At 53.6% G+C, this 17,291-nt stretch overlaps 1 protein-coding gene across 1 annotated transcript; it reads right to left on the bottom strand.

Annotated features, from left to right (window-relative positions):
* Window positions 1-36: 36 nt before the first annotated feature.
* On the bottom strand, window positions 37-8,117 carry TNFRSF6B (TNF receptor superfamily member 6b). Its single transcript, XM_061361478.1, has 4 exons — window positions 8,067-8,117; window positions 7,167-7,545; window positions 4,877-5,074; window positions 37-325 (listed from the first exon to the last, which is right to left on the bottom strand). The coding sequence occupies exons 1-4, from the start codon at window positions 8,109-8,111 to the stop codon at window positions 51-53; spliced, it is 897 nt and encodes a 298-aa protein (XP_061217462.1). The 5' UTR covers window positions 8,112-8,117; the 3' UTR covers window positions 37-50.
* Between the last annotated feature and the right edge of the window lie 9,174 nt (window positions 8,118-17,291).

Genomic DNA, 17,291 nt, shown 5'->3' with positions numbered 1-17,291 from the left:
CCCAAACCAGTCAAACCAGAAAGCACCCGGGAAAAGTCCAGTTTGTGTTCTCAGCGCAGGAGGAATCGCTCCCGGACCTGCTTCTCGATGGAGTGCAGCTTGGCAGTCCTCAGCGCCCGCAGCAGCTCCTTGGTGACCGGGTTCCCCTCTCTGAGGTGGGTGAGGAAAGCCCTGAACTTCTCCTGCATGGCTGCCTGGTTGCCCAGCACCTGCGTCCTCGGTGGCTGCTCCAGGATCTGCTGCAGGCGCTTCAGCTTCCTGATGGGGATGTTCTGGTACGCCACGAAGTCTATCATGGCTTGCTCGCAGTCCTCATCGCCTGGAGCTGCGGGGAGGAGAGCAGCCAGGGGTTAGGGGCAAGGTGAGGGGGGCAGCAGGGAGGCCTCAGGGAGGTGGGAGATGCTCCATCCATGGGAGCATTCAAGGTCAGGTTGGATGATCTCTGAGCAACCTGGATTAGTTGATGCTCATTGCATGGGGATGGGATGGACTTTCAAGGTCCCTTCCAACCCAAAGCACTCAATGATTCCTTGATGTGGTCCTCACCTGGGCATTGCTCTCCAGCCACAGCTTGGACTGGGAGCCCCGTGATGAAACCCGTCTCTCCCAACCCATCTTCCAGATTTGGGAGGGTATTTTAGCTCCCAGGACCACATACATGGCATGAACACAAGCTGGGACCACCTACTCTGCCCATACCCAAGGATGCAGCAGCATCTGGCTCACAGCAGCAGCATCCTCTGCCAAAGGAAGGCTTGCGGTGGAACCGGTGGGTCAGAATGGGCATTGTGCAAGTGGAAAAAGTGAGGTTGGAAGGGAAAAGAATGAGGAAAACACCCAATACAACATCATTAAGTGCTCAGGGCCAATCTCTGCAGCTCACTGAGAGGCTGGCTCCAGCCCTCACTGCAGCCTGCGTTTCCCAGCAGCAGCCCATCCTATACAGAGCAGCTGGGTACCAGCAGCAGCCCATCCTATACAGAGCAGTTAGATACCAGCAGCAGCCCATCCTATACAGAGCAGTTGGATACCAGCAGCACCCATCCTATACAGAGCAGTTGGATACCAGCAGCACCCATCCTATACAGAGCAGTTGGGTACCAGCAGCAGCCCATCCTATACAGAGCAGTTGGATACCAGCAGCAGCCCATCCTATACAGAGCAGTTGGATACCAGCAGCACCCATCCTATACAGAGCAGTTGGATACCAGCAGCAGCCCATCCTATACAGAGCAGTTGGATACCAGCAGCACCCATCCTATACAGAGCAGTTGGATACCAGCAGCACCCATCCTATACAGAGCAGTTGGGTACCAGCAGCACCCATCCTATACAGAGCAGTTGGATACCAGCAGCAGCCCATCCTATACAGAGCAGTTGGGTACCAGCAGCCCATCCTATACAGAGCAGTTGGATACCAGCAGCACCCATCCTATACAGAGCAGTTGGATACCAGCAGCACCCATCCTATACAGAGCAGTTGGGTACCAGCAGCCCATCCTACACAGAGCAGTTGGATACCAGCAGCACCCATCCTATACAGAGCAGTTGGGTACCAGCAGCAGCCCATCCTATACAGAGCAGTTGGGTACCAGCAGCCCATCCTATACAGAGCAGTTGGATACCAGCAGCACCCATCCTATACAGAGCAGTTGGGTACCAGCAGCACCCATCCTATACAGAGCAGTTGGATACCAGCAGCAGCCCATCCTATACAGAGCAGTTGGGTACCAGCAGCAGCCCATCCTATACAGAGCAGTTGGGTACCAGCAGCCCATCCTATACAGAGCAGTTGGATACCAGCAGCAGCCCATCCTATACAGAACAGTTGGGTACCAGCAGCAGCCCATCCTATACAGAGCAGTTGGATACCAGCAGCAGCCCATCCTATACAGAGCAGTTGGATACCAGCAGCCCATCCTATACAGAGCAGTTGGATACCAGCAGCCCATCCTATACAGAGCAGTTGGATACCAGCAGCAGCCCATCCTATACAGAGCAGTTGGGTACCAGCAGCAGCCCATCCTATACAGAGCAGTTGGATACCAGCAGCCCATCCTATACAGAGCAGTTGGATACCAGCAGCACCCATCCTATACAGAGCAGTTGGATCCAGCAGCCCATCCTATACAGAGCAGTTGGATACCAGCAGCAGCCCATCCTATACAGAGCAGTTGGGTACCAGCAGCACCCATCCTATAGAGCAGTTGGATCCAGCAGCCCATCCTATACAGAGCAGTTGGATACCAGCAGCAGCCCATCCTATACAGAGCAGTTGGGTACCAGCAGCACCCATCCTATACAGAGCAGTTAGATACCAGCAGCAGCCCATCCTATACAGAGCAGTTGGGTACCAGCAGCCCATCCTATACAGAGCAGTTGGATACCAGCAGCACCCATCCTATACAGAGCAGTTAGATACCAGCAGCAGCCCATCCTATACAGAGCAGTTGGGTACCAGCAGCCGCCCATCCGATACAGAGCAGTTGGGTACCAGCAGCACCCATCCTATACAGAGCAGTTAGGTACCAGCAGCACCCATCCTATACAGAGCAGTTAGATACCAGCAGCAGCCCATCCTATACAGAGCAGTTGGGTACCAGCAGCACCCATCCTATACAGAGCAGTTGGATACCAGCAGCACCCATCCTATACAGAGCAGTTGGATACCAGCAGCCCATCCTATACAGAGCAGTTGGATACCAGCACCCATCCTATACAGAGCAGTTGGATACCAGCAGCAGCCCATCCTATACAGAGCAGTTGGATACCAGCAGCAGCCCATCCTATACAGAGCAGTTGGATACCAGCAGCCCATCCTATACAGAGCAGTTGGATACCAGCAGCAGCCCATCCTATACAGAGCAGTTGGGTACCAGCAGCCCATCCTATACAGAGCAGTTGGATACCAGCAGCACCCATCCTATACAGAGCAGTTGGATACCAGCAGCACCCATCCTATACAGAGCAGTTGGATACCAGCAGCACCCATCCTATACAGAGCAGTTGGATACCAGCAGCCCATCCTATACAGAGCAGTTGGATACCAGCAGCACCCATCCTATACAGAGCAGTTGGATACCAGCAGCCCATCCTATACAGAGCAGTTGGATACCAGCAGCACCCATCCTATACAGAGCAGTTGGACACCAGCAGCAGCCCATCCTATACAGAGCAGTTGGACACCAGCAGCAGCCCATCCTATACAGAGCAGTTGGGTACCAGCAGCCCATCCTATACAGAGCAGTTGGGTACCAGCAGCCCATCCTATACAGAGCAGTTGGATAACAGCTTGAAACCACCCCGTGCAGCTTTCCCCTGCTCCTCTCTGTGCCGGGAGCATTGGGAAAGGGGAACTCCAAGGAAGCCTGTTCAAACTTGCTCTTTGTCCCAACTGCTTTTCCCATGCGGGTTTTTTACACCTCGAGGCAGGACCAAGCCCAAACTCAGCCCCATTTGGGGCTTTTGCAGAAGCGCAGTCCCCGCCTGCCTGCACCCCGCTGATGACGGAGTTCCCAGCTCCTGTCTCCAGTGGGATCACGTTCCTGGCACGGAGCTCGTGGTGTGAGTCAGGCTCTGTAAGGAGGAATGCCTGTGTTGGCAGTGCCAGGAGAGGATGCAAAGGGAAGAGCTCCTCTTGCATGCTCTGAGGCATCAATAGCTTTCCATCGAGTGATGGAATGCCAGGTTGGAAGTGACCTCATGGATCATCTGGTCCAACCTTTCTGGGCAAAGAAAGCTTTTACTGAAGCTCTCCTTGATGGAAGAAAGTTCTTTATCCTGGAACAACCTCCCCAGGGATGCAGTGGAGCCCCTGGGGGATGCTGGGACATGGCTGGATGTGGTGCTGGATAACCTCATCCAGGATAACTCCCATTGCCAGGGCAGGTTGGACCCCATGAACTTCCAAAGTCCCTTCCAGCCTGCTCCATCCCGTCACTCCAGGACTGATTCGTTTGGGAAGTTCAAGGGGCAGGTTCACTGCCACCCAAGTCAGCCACATGGAGTTGGTGTCCTGTGTATCTTGGTTGATGTCAGGGCAAAGCGGGGGGGGGTTTGGAGCAGCTGCCTGCATCCCCTCACCCTTGGGATGGCTTTCAGCCCCTTCCTCATCCCCTCACTGCTTGGGGTGCACGTTACAAAGCAACCCCGGAGCCAGCCCTTTGCTCTCCCCTGCTCCTTTGCTCTATGATTTAGCTAAGAAAGGCTGGACCAGATGATCCTCGAGGTCTCTTCCAGTGGGATTCTATGACCAGTGCCCACTGGCCTTCAGCCTCCAGCATAATCACAGTGACACAATGGACACCGTGTCTCTACCATGCACCCCATGCTCAGCTCCAGGGATGCTGCTCCATTCACCCTGCACAAGACAACGCTGTGGCCATAGCAAAAGCTCCTGGAAAACAAGCTGAAAGCCTGGGAGAAGTGGGGATGCCAAAGGAGAAGAGCCATGCCAGGAGCAGAGCTGGGTACCTCAGTGCTTGGCACTGAGCCTGTTTACATGACCCAGACCGCTGGGTATTGCTGTGAGCTACCAGTTAGAGCTGAAGGGCTGCCAAAAGTGTCCTTGCATCCCGGAATCCGCGGTTATCTGATGGGATTTCACTGCCAGTTCTTTGTTGTCTCTGAGCAAAGAGCCTGCATGGGCTCCGGGTGAGCCCTGCACCCTGCCCTTGCCCTAAAGGACCAACCCTGAAGGCAGAAGAAGGCAGGCAGGCTGGATTTGACCCATTATCATGATTAATTACGGGTCTCTCCATGCTTTTACAAGCTGTTTCACCTCGTTTTGCATCTAAGCAGGACCAAAGCCAGCAGAGAGCTCGCTCTCCCCCTGGCAGCATCACGGGCCCGGCATCCCCATGGAGCCCCATCTCACCTGGTCCCTGCGTGCTGTTGCCCCTCTCCGTCCTGCAGGAGGTGCACAGGGTGTCGTGGTACCGGTTGCCCTCCACGTTGACCACCTTGCCCTGCTGCTCGCAGTCCTGGTGGGGCTGGCACGGCTCCGTGCTGGACGTGGAGGACGAGAAGAAGCCGCGGGGGCAGGCGCTGCACTGGGTGTTCTCAAAGGGGGTACCTGTGAATGGGGAGGGAAGGGGATGTCAGCCTGGGGTGATGAGCGGGGATGGAGCAGGGGATGATGCCAGCGGGGTGCTTGGCATCACTGAGCATTTGGGGGGGATAACAGAGCAATCATTTCTTCCCCAGCACAATCACTGCCTGCAATCGCTGCCTGCATTCACTGCCTGCATTCACTGCCTGCATTCACTGCCTGCATTCACCCCACCCACACCCCATCACTGCCTGCAATCGCTGCCTGCATTCACTGCCTGCATTCACTGCCTGCATTCACTGCCTGCATTCACTGCCTGCATTCACTGCCTGCATTCACCGCCTGCATTCACCGCCTGCAGCTCCCCTGGGAGCCGTACGCAAACAGCAGCGCTTGAATCTCCCTCCCCAAAGCACTGATAAACGGACAGCCATGCCCAGAGCCAGGAGGAGACCCCATCTGCCACCGAGGAACCGAGGAGAGCCGCCTCCCCGGCCGGAGGCACCCTAGGGATGGGCGGCTGAGCCGGGTGCCAAAGCAGCCTTTGATTCACAACGGAGTCAGGAGGCTCCCGGCCAAGTGAAAGTAAAAGGCAGGCAGGAGGTGAAAGCTGCTGCTTCCCACCCGGGCTCGGGGCCAGAGCTGCTTTTGTGTCACAAGGACAGAGCCCGATTGCACCAGGGCACGTTCTGTTCCTTGGGAGATGGGAATGATGCTGCCGGCGGCAGGGTTCACACCCCTTGCATCGCCTCTTCATCCACCCCGTTAAGAACGAGGGCTCTGCCTTGTCACACCCCATAGCTTTGGCTTTACCAGTCCCAGCCAGTGACCCCAGTGCTCAGGTCTGTATTTGCACATAGGAAAGCCAAAATAAAGCCTGTGCCCCGCACGTGGACCAAAGCACCCATCCAACCCGTGCTGCAGGGACCCCATCATCCCCATGCAGACACGGGCACTCACGGTTCTGCCTGCTCACACAGTGTGCTTGGTCCTTGCTGGGTGTTCAGGGCTTTGGGCTGGGGCATCGTTCCCAATGCAAAGCCATCTGTGGGAAATGAATTAAACCCACCAAAGATCCAGCTTCTCCTCATAGGTCCCATTTGGATCCTCAGTCCTACAGCCAGATTTGATGGCTCATTTCAAGGGGCTTCCCCGCATCACTTGCAGACCTACTTCTGCTCTCCTGCATTACTGCATTTCATACAGTCGCATCCCATAGCATAATTATAAGCATCAGCTGAAGACCACAGGTATTCCTCCTCTGGCCTGTGAGCCTGGAGCCCTTCAGCACACATGGAAGGGCTTCAAAAGCCTCCACATTAAAGCACGGAGCAAGGTAATGCTGGTTGTGCCACTGCTGCCCACGCTGGTTTATTGTTGTTACAGCAGGCTGTGGTTTCGAGGCAGAGCCTGGTCCTGGCTGAGACAGAAACCACCCGCAGGCAACTTGTAGGTTCAGAAAGCTTGAATGGGTGAATTTGTGCTGGGGAACCAATGGAGAAATAACCCCCTAAGTCCCCCTGTGGTTTGCACCTCCCCTGGGGATGGAGTCTTGGGCTTAAGAATCTCCCCAAACCATGGACCAAAGCAAGGCTCATTGGATGCTCTTGGAACCTGAGCGTGTCCATGTTTTGAATGCAGCCTCTCCAAACTGCTCAGTAAAACCCACAAACCCCAGCCCCAGAGGTACCCAAACCCACCAGCCCTGCGCTGGCCTCATCAGAGCCTTTCCCAGTCTGGATTATCAGGAGCAGGGGGCTGATGGAGGAGCAGGAGCTGCTCAGACCTTTCCACCCATGCTGAGCACTGGCAGGGTGGCCTGCTGCTGCGGGATGGGGGGATCCCAGCTCTGCAAGGAGCCAGGATCACCTCATCCCATCCGAGTGTGGTGCTGGGGGATATCACAGTATTTGAAAGCAAAGAATCACTGCTTTGAGAAGAAGCCAGGAGCAGCTTCACGCACCAGCAAGGACAGCAGCGCACTGGGGAGCAAGGAGAGAGCAGCTCAGGCTATGGACTACAGAAAGAGCTGCTCTGTTCCTCTCTGATCTTCAGCTCCAGCAGGGATGCGGGGATGCGACAAGAGCCCCAGGAGCACACACACAGAGGGACTCACCCCGCTTCTCCACACCGAAGCCCGGCGGACACTCGGAATGCCGGATGCAGAATTCCGCCTCGGAGTAGTACCCATCCTGGCACTGGCAGACGCGGTTGTGGGTGGCGTTGCAGTGCTGCACCTCCACCTGCTTCTCCCCGCAGATGACGTTGCAGTAGCGGCACTTGTCCAGGTAGTTCCAGTACTGCGTGTAGTGCGAATCCGGGCAGGGCTCGCAGCGCGTCGGCCTGTCCCTGCTGCAGTGCTGGCCCACGAAGGTGCCCGGTGGGCACCGCTGGCACGTGAGCTGCTTGTTGGAGGCGGCATCTCTCCATTGGTAAACGGGTTGGGCGCTGCAGCCGAACCGGGCCAGGAGGAGGAGGAGAGGGGCGAACATCCACTGCAGCAAAGACAGCAGAGAGAGCCCTTAGAGCATCCTTTAGCAGAGGAAGAAGCAGCGAAGGCGACTGCTGCACCGCAGAGGTGCTCACTGGTGTAAGTACAAGGAGTTATCCTCCCACTTCAAGCTCTCCCAGCCCCAGGGGTAAAGCAACAGCAGTACCAGGGTCCAGATGCTGCTTTCCATTGCTTCCCCATCACCCTGCTTGTGCCACTCCAGGTGACAAAGCATCCTTCCCAAGCCCCTTTTGTGATGCCTTCACAACCCAGTTGCCCTCTCTCAGTACTAAAAGCAGCTCCAGCGCATTCCCCTCTTTTCATCCCAGTCAATTCCCCAGCATTTGGGCTAAGCAAAACCTTTGCACAAGTTTCCCAAACAGCAGATACGTTGCACCCTCCAGAGGGATTCTCAATGCTTTTGACTTCCAGATACCCAGTACAAGACCAGAGAAACCCAGAGCCGTGTTTATCCCCCCTTCTCAGAGCACGTGTGTCCAAACTCAAGAGCAGAGGGTACCTTACCTTGGATGGATGCCTTAAACTCGGCCCGTGGTGGGATAACAGCATAGCACCGAGCGCCGGGAGCTGCCTGTGGAGGCACAGCGGGTTCCTCAGGGGCTGGTCTCTGCAGCAGCAGTGCCGATCCCTCCTGCTTCAGAACACAAAGAGCGAGAAGGGCAGTGAGAACACGCTGCATTTCCCGGTCTGCATCGCAGGGACCCTTCCCTCCGGGGACGGTACCGGCTCTCCCCAGCCCGGGCACCGCAGCAGCCTCTTGCAGCGCGGCTGGGAACCGGCTCGTCGGTGGGAGGCTGCGACCGAGCTCCTGCCGCCCGCATCGCGCTCGGAGCAGGCGAATCAGCGCCGGAGCAGGCGGGACTCAGGCGCTGCGGCCAAGGAGGGAGCAGAAATGGGCCCGTCCCACCCCATCCCACCCCATCACCCATCCCATCCCTCACCGTGCGCGCTGCGCCGATCCCCTGCGCCCGGCGGCTCTTTATTGCCTCAGCCCATGGGAAAGACCCTACTTGCGCAAGCGGCCGCGACGCCCCGGCCCCCCCCTCCCTCCCCGCACGGCTCCCCTGCGGCCCCGCAGCTGCCCGCACGCTGCCTGCGCTCCCTTCCTGCCTGCACTCCCGGGCAGCAGCGGCCGGGCCCGCTCCGCAGCAGCGCGGTGAGGGTTGGATGCGGCTTTGGCCCCATGGGGAGCGGCGGGGAAACTCCCCCGAGCTCGCTCTGTTCCCTGTAAGCGTTGAACAACTTCCCTGTAGCGGCGCTTGCCTCCGGTGGGGCCCCCCCTTTGCCCCCGGGCGCAGCCCAGAGGGGAGAACAGCGCAAACCAGCCAGGAGCTGGTGTCAGTATCCCCCAGGTGATAGCTTCCCATAAATCCTGGACCCCAGATTGCAGTGGAAGCTGAGTTCAGCCTTACAGGTACGTGCTTATCGGGGCAGGAGTGCATTGAGCAGCGCATCTGCTTCAGTACATCAGCTGCACGTACCTTGCCGTCTGCCCTGGCTCACCATATTCCCTCTGAAGGCACAGAAACAGTCCAAGGGCTCCTCCATGAAGTGCTCTGTGTGCAACCTCCCCGGCTCTGATCCCTCTGTACCACAAGGGCAAGGAGGAAAGAGCACAGATTTCATCTGCTCTTCAGTGTAATAGCAGGGGAGCTCCGCAGTGAGCCTGAAAACCAGCCAGGCACCATCTCTGCCATCAGGAATGGTGCAAAGAAGGGGAAAGCTGCAGCCAGTTCCAAATAGCTCCAAGAGTTCAGCTTTTCCCTTGGTTTTAACCTTTGCAGTCAGTGGAAGAGAAGTAATGGAGTAATCACACCCTGACACAGGGCACTCTGCTGGGGAATGGGATGGGGTTCATACTGCACCCCCTTAATGCCATGGTTTGCCACCTTCACATGTGAAAAGGTCACATACTCTTTTCACACTCATTCCCTCCCAATGCAGTCACATCCATCACATTACTACTACCCCATACACACAACCTAGGCACAAACACCTTGTTTGCCTTGCAGGTATCCTAAGAGCAGGATGTGATGTACCTCGAGATGGGCATGGGGGAACAGAGAGATCACCCCCACCAGCAACCCCAAGGGTGCGGCAGCATCTCCCTCTCCAAGGGGCTCTGAACAGGCATTTGGGAATGGTCAAAACCAGATCATGCACCCAAAACTGACATGCAGAGTCTCTGGGTAAGGGAAAGGAGTAAGACTGAGGAGGTGAGAAGATGGGGAGGGTTACATTACAATGAGTTAACATCTGAGCATGTTAACACCAGACCTCCAGCTCTCAGCCACTGGATCTGCAGCCAGTGAACCCCTTGGACTCCACTGTTAACCCAGTGAAAGAGCAAACCAAGTTTACAAAGAAAGAAACTCAAAGCCCGTTTTCTGCTACCCAGCAGCAGAAATAAACCCTGATGCTCAGAAGGAATCCAAAGCTTCCTCCGAAACCAAGCTCAGTTTCTACCCATCACCGCTAAAGAAAACCCTCTATCGGGAGTCAAAGGGGGCTCACAGCACAACCTGGGCTGTGCTCAGTTGTGCTCAGGTGAAGGGCTGATTCGCATACACCTCTCTACAGTGGGTTTTAGCTTTCCTGCTGGTTTATCCCCATCACTCATAGCCCTCCAGACGTGTAACACTCTTTGACATCATCCCAGAGCTAAGGACCGCTGGGTTTCGCATCATCACTGTGCATCATCCCAGTAACCAAATGAACCAGTTTATCTCCCTGGGACTGGGCAGGGCCTCTTGAGGGTATCTCTTTGGGGTGAAACTTACCATTAGCCTGAGTCAAGCGTAAAGCCCTGCACCACAGCCCCCCCCCCCACCAAGGAAAAGACTCTCCCCAACCACCCCAATGGTTCAGAGCACCCCGGGGTGCCACAGCAGGCAGGCAGAAAGCTCATCTCGGTGTTCCTAGCATGGGTTTCACGTGGTTCTTGTGCCTGCTCACCAGCCCAGCCGCTGACACATCCGGACCTTTCCAAGAAGCTGCAACAGAAATCGGGTCACCCAGGCCTTTTGCAAACGTGTGAGTGGGCTGCAGTGAGGAACAGTCACACTGGGATGCTCAGAGAAGGGTTCCTGAAAGAGCTGACCTGAATGGCTTCACTTCTCCTCTGTCCCCCTCAGCATTCTGCTTAGACCGAAGGCAAACCATCCCAGGACACCTGCCTTTGTGCTCCCCTTGGAGAGGAACCCACAAGATCTCCAAAGCAAATGCAGGAGGCACATCCTAGGTGGCACCTTCCCATGCGGTGGGGCCCCACTGTAGGACAGGTGCTCCTGTATCATATAGAATCAAATGGGATGATTTGGGTTGGAAGGGACCTCAAAGCTCCTCCAGCTCCAACCCCTGCCACAGGCAGGGACCCCTTCCACTGGAGCAGCTTGCTCCAAGCCCCTGTGTCCAACCAGTATCCCAAGTCAGGGTAACCACTGGGATGGATGCAATACACTGGGAAACTTAGGTAAGCAGCAACTTGCCATGAACCCATCATTAAAACCATCAATTGATTTTGGTCTGAGTTTAATAATGACAAAGATTCGTCAGATTGGTATACTTAGAGTCTGAAATATCCCATTAATGGGACTAAGGGGCTTCCATGGGCAGCCTCTGCCTCCCGGAATCTGGCACAACCACCACCTTTGATTCACCTCTTTCTGTCCTTTTCCTTGCCCAACAAACCCCTTAGAATGGGTTTGCACCAGAAAGCCACAACTCAACCAGACCTGTGGAGGTAGCTCAGGAAGGGAGTTCAGCATCCCATCCCCATGGCTCTGATTTCACTGCCCCACACAGAGCAGCGCTTCACCCTCCCAAGAGCGTCGTGCTCTTCCAAAGCACTATGGCAAACCCGGGTTTCCCATAAATAGCCATGGAAAACCACGGAAAAGCAGAGAATTGCTCACGGATTCAAGACAGGGATCATCTCCTTCCCAATACAACATTCCCTTGGTTGCTGTTGGTCTCTTTCCCAAGTGTACGTGGTGGTGGTGGTGGGGAAACAGTGGGAAAAGCTTTTCAAATGACACACCACCAAAACTGGGAGCAGTGCTCCAGGTAGAGTCATAGCATTGCGAGACAGAGGCAACAGAGAGAGACTAAAACCCACTCACTCCATCATCTAGAACTCATGTGTCATTTGCTTCCCAAAATCAGCAAGGAGTGTCCCTGATGGGTTTTCCTCTCCCTGAGTGTTGGGTTCTTTGGATCAGTTCCTCCAACCGCTTGGAGCAATGAAACAACCCTGGTCCTCATTGCCTTCATATGTAATGCACCATCTGCCTCTCCCCCTTGGAAATCCAACTGGGTTCCAGAGGACAGAGGATTGCCATCTGCAACACATCCCGATGACCCGCTCCTGGACCCCTTTCCTTCAAGGCTTCCTTGGAAGCAGCTTTATCACGGGGATGGAAGCAGCACTCTAAACACATGGAGGAGCATCCCGAGGTCAGGGAAGATGCGGTGACGTTTGTCATCACAAGGATCTCAATGTTTTCTTGGAAGATGGGGAGAGGAAACGTGGTCCCTTGGGAGCAGAGTGCTCAGATAGTGCGCAGAGCCTGGAATGCTGGGAATGGGAAGGGTGACCCCAGGTTGGATAACGCTGCTGCTGGGAGCTGGCCATAAGCCAGGGAAGGATGCCTCAGCACAACCCCTCTCCTAACAGGCAGTGGAGCTGCTGTTCAGTGACACCAAGTGATCTGCAAGGGCAGAGCTGAAAGGACCGGAGACCTGCCCTCAGGTTCACAATTCCTTTGGGTTTACAGCAAACCCTGGCCAAGGAGAATCCCATATAGCAGCCTATCTGTCCTTCTCTGGCAGGGACAATCCCATATAGCAGCCTATCTGCTCCTCACTGGCTGGAATAATCCCATATAGCAGCCTATCTGTCCTTCTCTGGCAGGGACAATCCCATATAGCAGCCTATCTGCTCCTCACTGGCTGGAATAACCCCATATAGCAGCCTAGCTGCTCCTCACTGGCTGGAATAATCCCATATAGCAGCCTATCTGCTCCTCACTGGCTGGAATAATCCCATATAGCAGCCTATCTGCTCCTCACTGGCTGGAATAATCCCATATAGCAGCCTATCTGCTCCTCACTGGCCGGAATAATCCCATATAGCAGCCTATCTGCTCCTCACTGGCTGGAATAATCCCATATAGCAGCCTATCTGCTCCTCACTGGCTGGAATAATCCCATATAGCAGCCTATCTGTCCTTCACTGGCTGGAATAATCCCATATAGCAGCCTATCTGCTCCTCACTGGCCAAGGACAATCCCATATAGCAGCCTATCTGCTCCTCACTGGCTGGAATAAACCCATATAGCAGCCTATCTGTCCGTCACTGGCTGGAATAATCCCATATAGCAGCCTATCTGTCCTTCACTGGCTGGAATAATCCCATATAGCAGCCTATCTGCTCCTCACTGGCCAAGGACAATCCCATATAGCAGCCTATCTGCTCCTCACTGGCTGGAATAATCCCATATAGCAGCCTGTCTGCTCCTCACTGGCCAGGACAATCCCATATAGCAGCTTAGCTGCTCCTCACTGGCCGGGACAATCCCATATAGCAGCTTAGCTGCTCCTCACTGGCCAGGACAATCCCATATAGCAGCTTAGCTGCTCCTCACTGGCCGGGACAATCCCATATAGCAGCCTGTCTGCTCCTCACTGGGCAGGGCTGCAGCAGCTTGCCTTTTGTTTGAAGTTGATGGGCACAGCTCCATCAAACCCCACCAAGACAGGTCAGGAATGACAGAGCTGTTAAACCCTGCTGGTAAAGCTAGAGCTAAGTGATGAGCAGGTAAACCAAAGGACAACCCCCTGCAGGCTGGATGCTCTCCCATCCAGACCTGTGCATGTCCGTATCCACCCATCCTACCCGATACTGGCAGCAGGGATGCAGGCTTCGGAGCTGCTGTGGTGCAGTCCCCACCGCACCAGGAACCAGCAACAAATCCAGAGCAATTCCAAATGAATCCCATGGGAGAGTCACTGATGGGGATATGGCAGCATTGCAGAGCTTGGGGGCAGTTAGGGAAGGCACAGCCCCAGGTAGGAACGGTCTCCAGCAGCAAGGGAAAAGCACAGGTAGGAAACTATTGCAGCTGAGGGGGAAAAGAGAGGAATAATGTTTGCCCATCAGATGACACACGTACCTCTGTAAGCATTTCCTGTAGTCGGGCTGGATCCAGCAGCATCCCTGCAGTCCATGGCAGCTGATTTCCAACAGGCAAACCTCAACAACGCCATCATCATCTCGCTGCCTCTGGAGGTGTTCAAAGCTCATGTCTCGTGCTGGGGTTTCCCTCCAGTGGCACAAGCAGAAGCTGCAGCTCTCCCCAGGGAGAGATCTTCACACAATAGGCAAGGCACTGAACTGTCTTTATCACTGAGCAGTGTTTTACTGCTCCCAGCCTGCACTCAGCACCCAGCCTTCCCCTTCCATTGCCTGCCCAGCATCCAAGAGATGGGATCTGCTTGGAAGTAACTGCAAGGCTTCATCCCACAAAGAGAATCCAAATCCCTCCAAAGCCACCAACTGCAAACCATTGGCACCAGCCAAAGCTGCTCCCCTTGGGAGCATCCTTTTCTCTATAGGAGCTTCTGTAATGCTCTATTAGCTGCTGTGCTGGTGAAAAATGGGAAAGGGGCCTAATGATGATGAAGAACACTCAGGGCATAACCTGCAGAAATGCAACCCCAACAGGGTTGACAAATCAAATGGGGCACCTTTCAGGAGGTGCTTTGGTTTTGGGGAACAAAGCTGCCTTCCATGATCCTGGCATGACTTCACTCCAAACTGTGGCATTCCCATCATTAAATCCAATGCAGTCTGCACGCTACAACACTCGATGTCCTTCTGAAGAACAAGAGTTTAACACTATTGCCTCCTTGAGACCATTGATCCAAACCACCTGCTGTTCAGTTCTACACACAAAATCATAGGTTAGGGTTGGAAAGGACCCCAAGATCATCCATTTCCAACATCTATACACACACAGACTGTGCTGTGATTTGTCCTACCTACATTTCAAATCTCCAGCACTTCTTCTGCATCATTTAGTCTTGTCTTCAGGACCTAAACCACTATGAGGAGTAGGTATGTGGATAGAAGGTAATAGTCACTCACAGGTTTAAATGTCAGGATATACATTAGCCCCAAATGACCTTAATTCCTGTATAAATAGCTGTCATTTCTAATTGTTAGCTTATAAAGGACAGAAAGCTCCCATTTCACATAAAACCACCACTTTTCTTCTTCTGCAGATAGCAAGCCCAGACCTGGGTACACACACACACACATTTATCCAGTGCTTCAGTGCTTAAGATGCACTGTATCTCTCATTGACCATTGTCCAATGGATTCCAGACTGGAAAAGAAACATCTCAATACCCAGCAACTACAAGATGTGAAGAGACACCGGGATTGAATTCTAGAGCCAGGGGACATAAGAACCTTTAGGGTTTGTTAAAATGCAGCTTGTGTTTGTGTTATCAGCTGATAACAGAGAGTTTTCCCAACTTCCCATGGTCTGGAATCCCCTTGCAGAGCAGAGCCACCCCTGGAACTAGTGAAGAACATACTCTTTAAGCTGTGGGAAGTGCCTCTGTCACCACAGAGCTCATCACCAAGTGAGAATCCAACCCTTTGCTCCTGTTCATCAAACAGCAACAGCCACGTGTCAAAACCCCCATGGTATAAAACCTTTCCACTTCCCCCCCGAAGGGCCACTGGGCTCCAGGCCCAATGGGTTTATACCGAATAGAAATGACTATTTTGAGTCTAAATCAAACAAAACCCAATAACAACAGTTTATTTAGAGTTTCCTTTACAGCAGCTGCTGAACATTGAAGTGATACAATAGCTCGGGTTAACCCCTTGTACTCACTACTGAGAGAGAGGACCTTTCAACACATTCAACTTGATTTACCTGAAGGTTTGAAATTGGTTTGCTCCTTTTCCTCCTTGGGAATTAAGCATCAGGTAACACAGCACAACAGAAATACCAGCCCCGAGCAGGAAACAAAACCTCTTTAGAACCCCCAGCATGATGGAAGGAGTTTGGGCTTTGGCGAGCAGAGCAGATGCAAGGGGGGTGTTTCTGTTCGTTATCCAACACTGGATTGTGTGTAAAACAATCACCCCCTTGGCATCTTCTGCTATGGAGACAGCAGCTGCTGCCTAACACCAAACGGTGACCGTGAATCACTTCTTCCAGGAACACCGTGGTGGTGAAGGGGGTGGTTTGGCCTCCCCATGTGCCAGCTCCATTCCATCCCAGTGCTGCTGCTCAGCAGGGATCACCTGCAGGGCCCATGAATAACAGCCACCTCCGGGGCATATAACTTCAGTTTAAGCATGGCCACAATAACATTAACAACCTGAAACACAAACTAAACCTTCGTTCCAACGGGGAACAACATTTGGCTTTCTCTCCTGCCGAGACCTTTCAGACTCGATCATCTTTGCAGGAGGAAATGGTACATGTTGGTGCACACCAGGTAATGCAAGGCCAAGGATCAAAGAGATTTAAATGAACCTTCCTCTGGCTTCTGTTCAACCAGAGTGCAGTGATTTCTCTTTGCTGATAACCAAGAACTTGCCCTTTCAGGGAGATTATCACCTGAAGAATGCAATGAAAAACTGCCGCTTCCTCACTCTACAGCAGCACGATGGGCACTTCTTGGATGTCTAAATAAAGAGAAGAACAAAACACACAGGTAAACACGTTACATTTCTCCATCACGTTTGCAAGGGGCAGATATGAACCAGAAGCCACGGTGGTCACTTCACAGACCCCAGGGTACCATAATCTGCTATGTTTTCCAGCCTGGAGAAGGGAAGGCTGTGTGGAGACCTCATAGCAGCTTCAGTATCTGAAGAGGGACTATAGGGATGCTGGGGAGGGACTCTTCATTAGGGACTGCAGTGACAGGACAAGGGGTAATGGGTTCAAACTGAAACAGGGGGAGTTTAGATTGGATATAAGGAGGGAATTCTTTCCTGTTAGGGTGGTGAGGCACTGGAATGGGTTGCCCAAGGAAGCTGTGAATGCTCCATCCCTGGCAGTGTTCAAGGCTGGGTTGGACGAAGCCCTGGGTGAGATGGTTGTGAGGTGTCCCTGCCCATGCAGGGAGTTGGAACTGGATGATCTTAAGGTCCTTTCCAACCCAAACTGTTCTATGATTCTAAATGCAGTGTCACCCTGCAGGTGTTTAATTACTAGGAATGAAAGGAAGAAGAACACCTCCCAGCAAAACAGCAACAAACTTCACAGCAGCTGCTTTCATTAGTTACAGCCATGATATAGCTGGAAGGCTAAAACACTGGAATGAGGAAATACAGAGCCTGCAGGAGCTGCTGTGAAGCATTAAGTGCTCTTCTTGCTAGTAAAATCCCGTAAGATGGCTGAGCACTTCCCTGAACTCCTGCTTCCTCTTGCACAGATGAGGAGGAAACAACCTCCTGATACATATGGTCATGACCAGAGTTTTGTAAGGGAACCAACGACATTCATTTCTTCATACCAACCCCACACCTTTCCTCAGTTACCAGAAGACCTGGGGACATGAAGCAACCGTTTCTGCAGCCAGGTTTCAGGTTGCTTCTTCACTCAGCTTCAAGTTTAAAGGCTGCTCTTTGGCCATTTGACCTGCAGGTAAAACTCCACCGTTCTTTTTATACCTCGTAAAAAGCTCATTTTAAAAGT

Source organism: Neopsephotus bourkii, unplaced genomic scaffold (genome assembly GCF_033783945.1).
Source record: "Neopsephotus bourkii isolate Nb327-2 ecotype Australia unplaced genomic scaffold, CSIRO-AGI_Nbou_v1 NB_1060, whole genome shotgun sequence".
NCBI lineage: Eukaryota > Metazoa > Chordata > Aves > Psittaciformes > Psittacidae > Neopsephotus > Neopsephotus bourkii.
Note: the sequence above shows the minus strand (reverse complement) of the source record. Positions and strands in the feature narration are given on the sequence as shown.